At 36.1% G+C, this 15,037-nt stretch overlaps 1 protein-coding gene across 13 annotated transcripts in view; it reads left to right on the top strand.

Annotated features, from left to right (window-relative positions):
- Window positions 1–15,037, top strand: part of KCNIP4 (potassium voltage-gated channel interacting protein 4) — a 474,029-nt gene that overhangs the window by 288,917 nt on the left and 170,075 nt on the right. The window contains exons 1-2 of one of the 13 annotated variants that reach the window (XM_052780353.1): window positions 10,897–10,991; window positions 11,751–11,825. The exons of 9 other annotated variants lie outside the window; for them this stretch is intronic. In XM_052780353.1, the coding sequence (XP_052636313.1) occupies window positions 11,816–11,825 (10 nt within the window). In that variant the 5' untranslated portion in view covers window positions 10,897–10,991; window positions 11,751–11,815. Of the gene's footprint in view, window positions 1–1,224; window positions 1,246–10,885; window positions 10,992–11,421; window positions 11,543–11,750; window positions 11,826–15,037 lie in introns of those variants that run through there. 3 more of the 13 variants (XM_052780354.1, XM_052780360.1, XM_052780356.1) reach the window with 3 other exon arrangements.

Consider the following 15,037-nt stretch of genomic DNA (forward strand, 5'->3'; position numbering starts at 1 on the left):
TTTAAGCAAAGGCAAATCTATGCTTATTTAATAAACTTTAATTCTACAAATAAAATGTGATTGAAACTAAATTGTAGTAGGATTTCATTTTAGAATTTCTTTCTTCTTCAGCTGGTAAATATTGGATGAAGGGAGGATAATGAGAATCTGAAGTTACTTCTTCCCCAGAGTACAGGCATCATTTTCATATGGTTTTGTTAGAATGTTACAAAAAGATACCTGGTAAAAATAGTAAAACTATGAGCTCATAGCAGGAAAATAAAAAGTCAGTGAAGGGTAACAGAAATTATTAGCAATATGGGGAAGCTTTTAGTGTCAAGCAAGATGAGAAGAAACCCATTGGTTGCTCTAACTAAATTTCAAAAAGGGAAACATTGCCAGATTTAACTTTTTAAATCAAGAATTTATTCCTTTCTACAAAAACTGAATGGGAATTTTAAGTTTAATAAAAAAGGATCAGATGCGATTAGGTGGCCTGTATTACGTGTTAAAACAAACCATAGAGTAAGTGATCTTTTTGATTATAAAACTGTGAAAAAAACCCCTTAAAACAATAATGCTTCTTAAAGCAATTTCTATCTTACAGATAGGATATGGGAAGAAAGAATACAGAAAAGTTCAGAGAAGTCTTTGAAAAGCTTTTAAACATTTCTAGTATAAGTATCTAGGAATATGTTTTCCAAGAGGGAGTAAGCCAAAATTAAGTTTGCTAAACTTTACCACATATAAGTTAAGAAAAAAACATTCTTGGCCCAACTATTTATTTCTTAAAGTCAGAGACATCAGTGGGAATCCATTAGGCCAATGTTGAATATTTCTGGGAAAAAAATGCTGAAAGCAATTTTAAAGAAATTTAAGAATAACAATGTTACAAGAAACTTCCACACAATGAAAGAAAGAAAAGATTTTTTTCCCTCTATTACTCTTACAATGTAATGACTCTTATTTTATGGGTGATAATTTACAGGAAAAAACGCAAGTGTTGCTCTGAAAGAATATTTTCCTTTGTGCTATACAAAGCAGACAACGAGCCAACAGGTGTATTAGTGGACAGATCAGGGGCACCTGCTTCCTAATTAATTAAGGCTTCTTCTGAGCTGCACCTGACCTGTGGGTTTTGGTCTGGTGTCTTCAGTGACCCTGGCCTTTTCTGCAGGGAAAAGGTTGGCTTCAGCGAGGCAGAATGGTATCCAGAAGCAGAAAGTTTGTTCAAACAAGAAAGGAAAGAGTCTTTCAGTATCAGAGGTGAGTGAAACTGCTGGGTTTTTCAGGCTGTAGCTGATGAGGTGGCTGGACCTGAGGCTGGCTGAGTGGTATGGGTAGCTGTCAGTTATCTGGAAAATGGGTGAAATAGGCCTGAGTTTTCACTAACAGAGGAAAAGATGAGACTGTACGTCTGTCAAATCTAGTTGCTTAGCTAATATGTATTACGTGAGACTGGGAGGGACTAAATCTCCTATGGGAAAGAAAAGAAGTAATCTCTGTGTTACCTTCTAAAAGAGAAGTTTACCTGTATGCGGTTCAGCTGTTGAGACTGCAGCCATCAGTATGGGATTCCTCTAGGGCCTTGAGCCCTGAGGAAAGGCAGGATTGGAAGTATTTTTCTCTTCAGTGCTTGATGTTGGACTGTTCAGGTAACCCTGACTCAGCTTAGTGGACCTATCTAAATGTTCAGTGATTCTCTGTGAGGTGTCTTGGTGGATGCACTCAAAGGTGTCTTGGTGGATGCAAAGGCAACTGAATTTCCCTTAGAAAGGTTTAAAAACCTTCCCCTGGTCTCAAAGTGCAGCAGATGCTGAATACAAAAGAAACATGGGATTTGGGACTCGGGCTTTAAAAGAAATAGTCTCAGAAGCTTAATCTAGGGAAATAAGTTGGGTTATTGTGGCAGAGAAACCATTTGGTGAAAAGGAAGCAAAGCTAGCGATTAAGAAACAAGGCTGTATAGTGTATTGATGATGGAGCTGTGGGAGGGAGAAGGAATAATTTACAGTGCTGCAGCTGTGTATGTGTGAACTAGAAATACTCCAGGAATTTGTGTCTTTACCTGACTTTTGCAAGAAAGTTATCCTACTATTTACTAGTTCTGAGGGTGAAAACACTAGTCTTCCTAATGGTATATGCAAACTTAAATGTGCTGCTTCAATGTGTTAAAATGTCAGAAAATTTGTTTACATGCTCAGGCTGCTATAATTAAATTTAAATCTGCTTAAAAAGGATTTAATTAGAGTAGAGCAAGCCTTCTGCAGACATTTTAATATCTGTTTAAATTGGCTATATTGCTTTGGTTAGTACATAAATTTATACTTAAGCTATAAACAGATTATGGTTTTTTTAAGTTGTCATTTTCAGCCGAGATGTTATCTGGCGGTGTGTATCATCTCATTATATTGTAATTGCCAAGTAAAAAGTAGATTAAGTAAAGATGTTGTTTCAGAAGCGTTTTAAATACACTTAATGGTATTATCAGTTCCATAAGTGTTATATGTGACTGGTCAGCTGGGAGAAGTCATTATACACTGGATTTTAAGAATTTCTCATGTGCTGGCATTGACATAATTTATGTTAAAACTGTTTCAATCGTGGATACAAAGCTGGATTTACACAATGAACAAGTTCTTAGAGATCTTATACTTTGTGTCAAATGAAGAGTTAAAACTTGTTTTGCTAGAAGAGTTATCAGATCAAAGGGCTAAAAGAAAGTATATATTTTTTTCTGTTCTTGTAAAGAAGATGTGCAAGGTTGACTATCAAGAGCATACCAAAAAGTTGGCAGTGGTTCTGAGATAGAGACCATCTGACAGAGAGAAGTAGCTTCAGAATTCCTAATTTTGGCTCTTTAATTATACATGGAAAAGTTTTTGCTAACGAAGAAGTATGGATTGTGAGGAACAAAGAAAAGACTTCTAGCTCAGATTTTTAAAAAAGAGACTATTTGCAATGAGAATGTCAGGGACGGTGCTCACATGTCACATGCTATGCTATTTATTCCATGTGGAGTTTTAGAATCCCATAAAAAGGTCTTGCCTAGTGGCAAAGTGCATCTAGCTCTCTGAAAACCTGCAGAGATGTGGCACATTCATAGCAAAAAGAAAGAAGAATGATAGTGTGTTATGGAATATGCTAAATCATATAGGATCTGACAACTCAGGCTGGGATATTAATTTGTACTAGTTCATTGTCTATTTTGAGCAAGTTGCACTCTTCTTTCATGTAATAAAAATCCCCTAATAGAGAAGTAAACATTGTGCAACATCTCAACTTAATGTTAGTTTTGGAGCTACATAGTGCCCTTAGGAAAAAGCAGATAGCAGTCCTGCTACCTAAGGCTTAGAAAAAGACAGATGTTATGTCAGAAGTTGGAAGGGCACATACCCACTGGTAGACTCTTATATGAGGGCAATGGTGCACTTTCTTCTGGGCTCCCTGTCTTCCCCTGGTTCAGCTGGTATCGGAGCTACAGCTGTGCCTTTCTTCTGAATAAATCCACTTAATCTTCTTGGACAGCCACAGAGGGCTAAGAATAATCTTGCTCTTTAGATTTGACTTTTTTTGGTCAAATACACACATATCCGTCATTATTAAAAATTAATGTCTACAGAAACAATAGTGTTTTAAACTTTAAGAATGGGTAAATAAAGAAGAGTAAAAATAAGTAGTTGTTACAGTTGCAGAGATTTTAAAACTAAATTTTTATTTTACCTTTTAATGAAGAATTACAGATTGACTCGGGGTGAAACAAATAGAGTCCTACAAAGTTTTTACTGAGTTCTATAGAAATAATGCAAAACCTATAACAAGATGCAAGCTTTCATTAGACATGGGAGTTTATTACCTCCATGATTTCTTTTTTTGTCCAATATTTAACCTAATGACTTGTTGCGTATGTTCATCATTCCCAAGTGCGAAGCCTGTGGCTACCATGGAGAAACTGACTTTGTGACCCCTCATTCTCTCCCAGGGTGAGAAGTGTGTGTATCTCTGGAGAAAACAGGCTGCTGCTTATCATCTGTCATTAAAATTGTTACTCTATTTTAAGTTAGAGTTCATTGCTGAAACTTGTTCTCAGCATGACCATAGAATATGTATATACACACATACATATTTTATTAACAAATATATGTAAAGTTATAGTTTTGTGGTTTTTTTTCATCAAATTTAACTTGAAGTCTACTTTGCCACTGAAATTGAAAAGAGGAGAATAGCAGTCCCTGTGAAGAGCATCATGATAAAGAATAAATTAAAATGGCTATGGCTCATTGATTCTCTTTTAAGAGAGCAAAGATAGGTATATTGGAAAATGTAATATATTGCAAAATATTTCTCTCCAGTATATTGGAGACAAAGCTTAGATTCCCATGTGAGACCAGAAGAATCTCGACTTTCTCTTTTACTACTCAGCTAGGAATACAATTTCTTTCATGTAGAGAGCAATATATACTTTATATTCTTCTCTCCTTTTCATAATGTAAATTTTTCTGTATGAAAAAGCTGAGATTCCCCCTCCCGATTCTTTCAACTTTCTTGCCTTAACTCTTTGGTATAACCATACTTTGACCTTGGAACATCAGAAGTGTGTGGCTGGAGTCAGTGTTAGGAGTCCTATATGCCTTTCTTGCTTAGTTTCAAGGCTGATGGGCAGTACTTACACAGATGAGTATCAAGAACAATATCTGTTTTTCAGAGTCTTCCTTGCTCACAGTTCACCATTTTCCCTGGTTTACGTGGTTTTTGTTATGCTAGATTAATTTAATAGTTTACACTGTGGGTGGGTTCTCAGTACCTAAGCCAAGTCTCTTCTAATAAAAGGTAAGCCAGTTACTTCTCATACTGCCTTAGATGTGGAAACCTTGTAATTGTTCATTCTTTTTGGAATATCATTTCAAACACTTGAATACTGTTCCCATATACCTTTGCCCTTTTTCTCTCCCTAAGCCCAGCCCTTTCTCACAGATCACAGTTTCTAAGCTTATTAATTTTCTTGTCATACTCTCAGCTTGGTCTAATTCTATGTGTGTCTTTATTTGGCTAAAACTTGTCAGCATAATCCAGTGGAGGATTGTCCTGCAGCTCATCACAATCAAGAGAGCAGGGACAGTTAGTACAATGTATAGTTCAATTAGTTATCAGAACTTTATCTGCAGTACTGCTGCTCAGCCATTTATTTCCTAGTCTTTTTTTCCTTAAATGTGTGATCTGGTTTTGCAGGATTTTTATTGACACTCTGCAATTAATGTGTTAAGTATAAAACTGTCTTGTAGATCTTCCAGTAAAACACTAAGGATTGGGAAGTAACAGATTTTTAAGAATATTTTTGTTTCCAAAACTATGGAACTTTCCAAGACACTATTAAACATTTCATTTTAGAGAGAGAGAGAGAGAGAGAGAGATAGATATAGCTGTAAAAGTAAAAATAAAAACAGGTTAGAAAACTAAGAATCAACATTACATGCCAATATTAAAAATATTCTGAGGAAAAAGATCATCCCAAATAATAGCAATAAATCCACCAGGTTAATAAGGTAATGGTTAGTTTTTATTTTCATTTATTTTGATAGTCATTCTGTTACGTGTATTTGAAAGCAATTCAAGTAAGAATATGTTTCAATGTATCATAGCATACTGTAATTTATAGGTTTTATTGCACTTGTTTTCAGGGGGTTATTTAGGTATTCTCAGTGACTGTACTGACTCATTTCACTATATATACCAAAACTCCTCTCTCTGTCAGTCACGTGCTTATATAAGCCATCTGATCCAAACTCAAGTGACTCTGAAGAACTTGCCTTCTCTACTGGATCTACTGCTCAAACGTCTCTAAAATAAGTCCTCTAGACTCTTCAATGGAGTCTTTTTAAACATACAGTCAAAAACGTAAGATTTTTTTTTTTAATAATCAACTCTTATTTTAGCAGAGATAAGAGTCTGTTATCTTTATTACGCTGCAATATATAAAATGCATAGAGTGACTTAAACATCACAAGAATTGGTTTTTTTGTTTGTGCTGCAAGGAGCTAACATATCCAGGCCCTATGTATGGATAAGGGCCCAATCTGTCAGCTCACCATTCACCAGTCCCTTCTTTCCTCTCTCTTTCTGGCTGTATAATCCCATCACTTGTTCTGTGCTAGTTCTGTTCCTTATCTGTTCATGTGCTAAACCAGTTCAGTAACCTGCAGAAAACTACCTCAGCATAGAAAGTGATTTTTTTACACACCCCCCCCCCCCCCTTTGTGTTGAATAAGTTTACTGTGCAATCAGGCAAGTACTAGAGCTAATAACAGAGAGCAGGCGGGGTCACACAGTGAGAAGAGGGGGAGGAATGGTATTACCCTTTTTGCAGCATTGAACCACTTAGCACTTTTGCAATGTAGAGACTCTAATTAGCATCTTGAATTTAGATGTCAACTTTGTTGTGACAATGAAGCTAGGCAGTCTTAATACTATCCTATAGATCACTAGTGTATTTTAATTCTGTCTTAATTTTGTCTTGGCACATCTATTTCCAAGTATAAGGAGAGAGGTTTTGTATTTTGAAAATTGCTTAAACCTTCAGAATGCTTTTTCAAAAGACAATACCAAGGGAGAAGATCAGATTAGAAAGGTGAAGTCATAAACCAGGTGGAAGCTGGCTGTTTTCCCATTGTTCTGCTCTGTAAGAAATTTGGAGCTAATAGAGAGTTTGTCTAAAAATATGCAAATTTGGGGGGAAGCACGAGGACATAGTTAAAGTTAGACTGAGATTATAAATATTGCTTAACTGCAAGTGTTATCTGTCTTTTCCACAAGTGGATGCTAGTTTTCTCAGGTAACTAGAATGTATCTTTTCTGCTTCTTGAAATTAGACTTGCAAGTATCTCTGAAATTACTTTTTGAATTATTCTGTACTAGTAACATGAACAAAAAAGCTATTTATTATCAGGATTTCAAAAGAAACATGTTTCTTACTGCTTTCTTATTTTTTATTTAAGGATAGTATGAATAAAATCATTCTCGGCTCCTATTATATGATACATAATCTGGTGTTATAAAAGTGCTTACATTATCAAGAGTTCCCACATAGCGATAAATGAGATGCCACCTCATTTCTGTCGATTTAGCACAGGTAATAAATTTGTAGAGAGAGAAAACTTCAAAGAAAATAACTTACAACAAATAAAGCTAAAAAATATAATCTCAATAAATTGTCTGTCAGCAGTTCAGGATTTACCTAGATTATGCAAGTTATTTCTTCTTGTGCTACCTTTTATCAAGCTATTCGAAAAGGGTCTATGCTTTGAAAGTAGCTGCATTGGCTTTTTTATGTGCATTATTACTATATTCAGCAGAAGGATGAATAGATCAAATTTCTGTCAATAATTCTCAAATTTCCGATTGAATATAATCTCTCAATGTTATGCTCACTTATTTCTTGGGGCAACCCATTACGAAGTTAGTAAAGGAAATTTCACAATTTTCCCCCCTCAGTGTTTCTTTAACATTTACCACGCTATTGTGAACACATAATTAGTAGAAATGGATGATTAAAGATGTCTTTCAGTCCTGGTTTTAACTTTGTTTTGATTTAGGAATATAGGGGCTATTATAGGGGTTAATGTCAAAGATTCATCTGACTTTGAATCCACTCTTTGTGAGTGGCCTTGACAATGTTTAAGGAAGGTGTGAAAGAACATAAAAATCATGTTACTGGCACTTACCCAGTATTCCAGTCCCAAACGATGTGTATCTTGGGGACTTCTAAAGTCAGAAGATATCACCTCTCTGCATTTAATATGTCTGCAGGGATTTTTTTTTCCTTATGTTCTTTGTCTTGTAACTTTTTATCTGTATGACTGTCTCTTGTCAAGGAGTTCCACAACATAACTAATGCGTGAAGAAGTACAATGTTCTGTTTGTTTTGAACTTTTTACCAGTTTAGCACACAAAGCTTCATAACCAGTTTCACGGGCTTCACTGCTCTTTTCATTTGTTTTTTTGTTTTAAAAACCTAAATATTGCTGCCCGTGAATCTTAAGTTTCCAATCCAACCTGTTTTCCAGTGGGAAGGATGTTCACATGGAAAATATCTAGAAGCGCTACACTTCAAACTCGTGCTAATGAGTACTTTCTAACAAAACGTTCTCTCTACAACCATCGGGAGTGTAAGTCCACTGTCAATTTCTGTTGAAAGCTCTGGTTCTTGGGTTGACAAGTATTGTAATCGCCATAATGAAATCGAAGTTTTAGGCATATATTACTCCTTTGAAGGATGTATGAACAATCTGTTAACACTGAAAACTAAGCTTGCTCACTAGGGGGTTGCAGACTGCCAAAGATCTTATTCCTTCAAAACTGTGTTTAGAAGTCTCTGTTCTGACAGTTCTTTATTTCTTTTTAACAAACAAACAAGATTTTAAGGAAAAGCTAATGGTTTCAAATACTGCCTTTTGAGTCTCCAAATGTTTTCCATAGCTTAGATGTTTTTTAGATCAGAAGGAAATGAATCTATTTCATGTTCTGAGAAAATGTCTAGAGTGGTTTTTGTTTGTTTTCTTGCAAAGTCAGAAGCATTACAGACTGTGCAAGCACACAATAGGTAAAACAACTACATATACTGCAACTTTTATTGAAAACTGAAGTAAAAGAGTCTAGGAGTTGATTTCCTATGTATTTTTTATTTTACTGAATATTCCAACTGTTGCTTTGAAGACACTGCAAAATATATTCAGAGCTATCCTTCAGGAAGGAAGGCTTATCTTTTGTGTCATGGCCGTATAACATTTGAGTGACTGGGTAGCAAGTCTAATGTGACCTCTACTGTATTATTCTGCTTTTATAATCCTTTCACTGTTTCCTTCTGTTTTCTACAAGTTTTTTAATCTGCATACGTTTCTCACCATGACTGAATTTTCCAGGGTTATGTGTGGCAAAGTTAGAGGTAGGTGAGTTTGACCTACACAGCTGTGCTGCCATAAGTCATTACTGTGGAATCTGTTATGCTGGAAAAGTTGTTTTTTTGCTGTTTCACTTGGGAAGTGAACTGTGACTGGGATTGCCCACTCTAGCAGAACTGAAGCACTGCAACTGCCCTGCTGCGGCTGGATTAGCAGCGCTTTGTCCATGCTGTGCATTGCACAGCTGCATGAGCGAAACCGTTTTGGTAGGTCAAGTATAACATCTAAATTGTAAACTCTTTGGACCAGAAATCATGCTCACCTCCCTCCTTCCTCTTCTTGCCTAAACATACACTTTTTTTCCTCAATAGTCCCTGTAAACCTTTGAGTTACCTACTGCTGCCGCTAATGTTCATGAGACCGAGGAATCCCTACTGCAAAAGCTGAGAACGTGAACCAAAGGAAATGGCATCTTACAACACAGTCTGCTTAGTGAAATACTACTTTTACTGGCAATGGATGGTAGAATTCAAGACCCCAGAATAATATGTCTTATGTTGCAACAAACTTAAATGTAGATGATGTCCTGTGGCTATTTCCCTAGATTCTTTTTTTAAATTTTTTTAATTCTGTACAAAACCAAGGCAGCCCTCAATAGCCACTGCATGCATTTATTGCAACATTCATGAAGCTACTGAGAAGAAATAAGCAGTGCTGCTACCTGGTTAACCCTTGAGGTTACTTCAGAACTCCTATAACTTGTGTGTGTCAGGGCAGGGGTCCATCAAGGGTATCACCTAGTTCATTTAGGATTTGGGGTTGTTTTTATGGGCAAGAGTGTCTTCAATGTTACAACCAACTATGGAAATGTAGGCACACAGTTTATGTTGCACCTTGAATACCTCTCTGAAACCTCAAAAATGACATCTGGAAGTCATTAATTGCCATCAAGGTTAAAGAAGGATTACTGGAATCTGACATATTAGACTGCAAGAGTAGTTTATTTGTCACCCCAGGCAAGGTCCTTGTACATGCTTAGTGTTGCAGTGTACGAGGGGAAGCAAGAATACTCACTCCTGAGCAGATATTTGAGGAGAGAGTGCTGAAGTGCTGAGCTGGAATAGCTATTTTTGGTGCTTTAAGACCAGCTAAATTGATTTCACTGCTTGCTCTGGGAAACCTCTCTTGAGCAAAAGAATCAGAAGGGCTGTTTGGGTCCTTTACCACTTAGGTCAGGATTACTGTTCTGGCTAGAGTACCATCTGGGGTTTTAGATTAAAGGAAAACAGTGCCTCAATTTTCTGATACTGAATTAACATTATGTAATTAATTCGTCTGTCGACCCCAAGATTGATTTATAATGTGTTGTGTTAATTTAGGATGTAAAATAATACTTTGTTAATACATTGATTTATCAAGTAATTCTCCTATTGTGACCTTTATTATTCAATTTTAATTAGTTTATAATAATTTTTATAGTAGCTTTTTTAATGTTGATATTTGCTCGCTCATTAATTTTCAGAAAATCCATTAAGACAAAACTGATTTATTATTGCTGATTGCAAAATAGGTCAGTAACTTCAAAAATTTGAAACAATAAATTCAAGAAAATTCTAATTGACCTCAAAGGCTTTGTGCCTGGAGATTTTAACAAGGAAAAAAAAGTCCCGCATCTCACTTTAGCCTCTTCCCACTTCTAAATAGGACATTTTAACTTAACTGATGTTAAGGATATAGTAACGTCAGATATACTCCCAATCATAAGTACTGTAATGTTATATGTGAAAATCTTGGAATTGATAACTAATTCTTCTCAATTATTTAAATAGTTGATCCTTGTCTGATTAATCTGAAATATTAAAGACTCCCTAAGGCTGTGATTTTAGTTTAATTGCCTCTTTTCTGTCCCTGTGCCACTGTTTTATTGACTCATTTGAAGTATTCAAGAGATTAGTGGGGCATAATTTTTTATGTCACAGAAATATCCTGGTTTGACCTTATTTGGAGATTATTATGTCTTCCTACCTCTACACAGCACAGTCCATAACATTTCCCTTGCAAGTCTTGCATGCTTTATCTTCAGGCTTATTGACTCTAATACAGTAAGAACTTCTCAAGGTAAAAGATTTCTCCTTGTCTTAATTTTTTTAAAGCTTACAGATTGCTTTTCATTTCTTTTTTTTTTTTTTTTGGTAGGTAAAAACCCAGTCATTCTGAAAATGTTTGAATAGGTACCCATAACACTTTCTACTCTGCCTCGACTTTCCCATGCTGTAGTTTCTACCAAATTTTAATATTTTCTCCCTGGTGATAAGCTCAATTAACTAATGAAAACATATGTATGAGCATCTTATGAGTCACTGTCAAGCTCATGCAATATTGATAGCCTTCTAAGCTTTTTGGAATGATACTATCAGAATAAGCCCTTGAAAATAATTTATTTTACAAGTATTTATTCAAAAGCTGTCTGAATCGTGGTTTATATTAATAATGATGCAAGGAATAAAATCAACCTGTTTATCACAATCCGTTGTTCCTAATGTTGCAGTTTTTACAGATTGATGTGTTTACTTATTGGAACTCGCTCCGGAGTGGGAAGCATCACCCTCCAACGTGTTTGGCTTTCTCCTTTGTTATCCATTCTTTGTCATCTGTTCTCATGTACTATGGTAGGATGAATATCTGTATTATGGGATGTCATAGACTGTGTATGTATGGTGACAAAACTTGTGCAGCATGACAATACGGTGCCTCCAAATACAGTTTAACCTGGAAGCTGAAAAATGCAGTGAAAAAAAAAAGGGGGGGGGGGTGATGCTATACTTCAACCTTTAATAATGACATATGTTTTCTGATTCTTCTTTTCTATGTGTAAAGTGATAGTCTCCATTAAAAATGGATCCGATTCTTCTAGTCCATGCTTCCCAGTTTTGACAAACCATATGAAAACCTGTAAGGAAAATACATATTTTTTTTCCTCATTTTCCACAAAATTAAAAGTATGTAGCCACATCAGATTTTGTCCATGCACTTGTTTGATTACAAAACAAGGGGAAAGGGAAGGAATAGAAAAGGAAAAGAATAAAAAAAACCCCAACCTGGTTATGACTAACTAGACTAGGTAAAAATACAATATAAAATCAAAATCAATACTATCAGGTTTTGAGAACAAATTTAGAACTCATTTTAGAGCTATTTATTCTGTATTTTCTTGTATGATATCTTGCTAGTTTACTCTCTTTAGTGTATTTCTTCTGCTTTTGTTTCTATGTTTCTCCTTTAATGCTTCGCCTACAATATCCTGTTCTACTCTCCATTCTCTTAATATAACACTTCCTGTTTCTGAATGCTTAATCTGGTAATCACAGTGCTTGCTCTTTCTCTGTCCAGCATATGTGGTTTAAGCTGTGATCATACATAAAATATTTTTTCCCTGTTTTCGTGTAAGTTTCCCAGTGGCCATTTCCTTAGTCTCTTCTTTCAATGATCTGACTGATGTTCACATACAGGATTGTTTTCTTTCTCGGGGGGAAAAAGTTTCAACTTGTGCCTTCTGTGAGCCATCGTATACTGAAAATCTAACTAGTTGCTTTGCCATAAATCTGAAGAGTACTTAGCACCCAGATCAGTTGGAGGAGCAGTAGATATTGCAAAGTGATATTTGTTGGTTGATTACTGTTAAACAGTCATTTTTATATCACTGTCTTTAAAGAAAAAAAAAAAATCCATAAATATGTTATTTTTTTGCCTTACCTAATGATGGTTTGTTGATTTTTCCCATTATTGGGTAAAAATGCATTATAACTAAAGATTGCAGCAGAAATTTAAAAAAAGGAGCTCCTTTCCAGAACAATGGGGTGGGGTCTTTTTCTGCCTAATTGTTTCAGAAATTTCCATTCTGAAGATGCAGTTCTAAAATTTTGTAGTTCTCATTTTCACCTCTTGCTTAGTTTAGAGTATTATTTAATTCCACTGAGATTATTAGATCTGGATCAGATGAAGTTTTAACCTGTTACCATATTAAGAATGAAAAAATAATAGCTTTATTTCCTAGGATTTCCTTGTGCCATAATCCGGTACGTGCAATTCTGATCTACTGATCAATTTGTTATAGATACTACAGTAGATATGGGTCTTGAGAATGGGCCTTTGTCAGAAGAGAGGTTGACGAGCTTGTTCAAGTAGGGAATATATAGATGGAGAAAGTGTAGCAGGGAGAAAAATACCAAACAGAGAAAAGTAGTTTATTGGTCAAGATGGGCTTCAAAACTGAGTGAAGATAGCAGCTGAGATGATAGCCTGGTAGATAGAGCATTAACTATGCAATAGACAGCACTGTTTCAAGTAAGTGCAAATTTCTTGGATAACGAGTCAACAACAGAAGGTAAGTGATAAGTTTTAGGTAGATCCCAAAGTGTATACAAAGAAGCTGATGTTTTAAGGATTTTTCTAGATAAAAGCTCAAATCTCTGTTCTGAAGGCTTGCCAACAGCTGCTCTTCAACCATGAACTAAAGTACACTGGTCATTGGTACAAAGAACTGGAGGCTAAGCCACTTTGACTTTGGTCACATCTTGGGTCCCAGGCTTGATGCAAATCAGACAGACGCACAAATAATACCTCACTTACGCTTAACATGAAAACAAAGATCTTTTTCTTCCTTTTGAAGAGATATCAGTGGGTTTTGCTTGCTTGTTTTTTCAAATGGAGTGATGCTCGTTTTACTTCTCTACATTTTTTTTCCACATGAGCATATCAGTATTTTCCCCCCATGTTGTCCTAACACTTTGGAAAAACATCCAGAAATACCTACAATGTTATTGTTGTCTCTCTGGTTTATGATTTCTTTATTCAGAACTTCCTCTGAAACTGCTCTCCTGCCCCATGTTGACGATTAGCAGGGCACTTTCTATCATTCCTGTCAAAACTGTCCCACAGTTCCTGTGCCTATTTGCCTGCAACCCATTGACTCCTCTGAATAACCCAGAGACCTCCTCTTCTCTAGACACTGTGCAAAGGATTAAGCTTGCCTGTTGTTACAGCAAGTCCTGTGTACCAGGGAAGCAGGGATAACTCTTCAAAGCATACTTGTTTGTTACTTCATGCCGTTGGCCGCTTGAATAGCAACTGCGAATGAGGATGATGCCAGTCATCTTCTGCTGAGTCACCTCGTGTTCTTGGTCTCCTTCAGCTGTGCTTGTGCCCTGTCAGAGGGGCAGCGGGACAGCAGAGACTGCCTGGCAGCAGTCCCACACCCTTCCTGTCGGGTCCTGCTGCCCTGTGCTTACCACACCAATGGCCAAGATCTGGTCCTTGCAGCTGGAGAACAAGAATGCTTAAACTCAGTTTTCTGAAGTGGTAGCTGTTTAAGAAAAGTAGTTGTCTTTTGAAAGAGATGGAGAATAAAGAAAAGTGATGCCCAGGATATGCATGATGAACGTGGACTGAATGAAATATTTTCCCAAATGACTACAGTTGAATGCGGATATTGGTATCTGTCGCTATAGTATCTATATTGGCGTCAGTCCAAGAGAAGGAAGGTTACATAGGAAAGTGTGAACCTTGCACTGAAGCTCTCCTGCTTTTTTCCTTAGCTTAGTGGACACTAAACATGTTTTGGGGTAGAACAGACTTTTCTCATACCTGCTCAGAACTTGGAGGAAAATGCCAAGGATACCTGTGAACTTCACCAGGCTGTGATGAGCTATTGTATATTTTAATGACTAAAAAAAAAAAGGCAATAATCAACATGGTGGGGAAAAAATAAGCAATTAATAATTCTAGCAAACCACCTAAAGGTTACCTTACAAATATATCTAAAAATCAGAAGAAATATGAGACTAAGATTTGTACAGACATGGACTGGTTAATAGCACAACAAAAATCAGGTTTCCTTTTTCTTGAAATGTTACCTCTCTCTTTTAAAAAAGACAACCTAATTATTAATCAGAGTTGAGTTGTTCTGTTTTTTCTTTTCCTTTATCATAAGGGAACACTGATACATCCATTCTACCTCTCTGTTTATTATTCTATTTTTGGAATCTGAGACAAAACATTCATATCTTCCTCCAGTGCTAGTTCTCAAATAACTGCTGTTTAGTAATGTAAAAAAGTTTCCATTTGCCCTTCACAACTCAGTGAACTGTAAACACTGAAGTAATTGA

The sequence above is a fragment of the Harpia harpyja genome, chromosome 2 (assembly GCF_026419915.1).
Source record: "Harpia harpyja isolate bHarHar1 chromosome 2, bHarHar1 primary haplotype, whole genome shotgun sequence".
NCBI lineage: Eukaryota > Metazoa > Chordata > Aves > Accipitriformes > Accipitridae > Harpia > Harpia harpyja.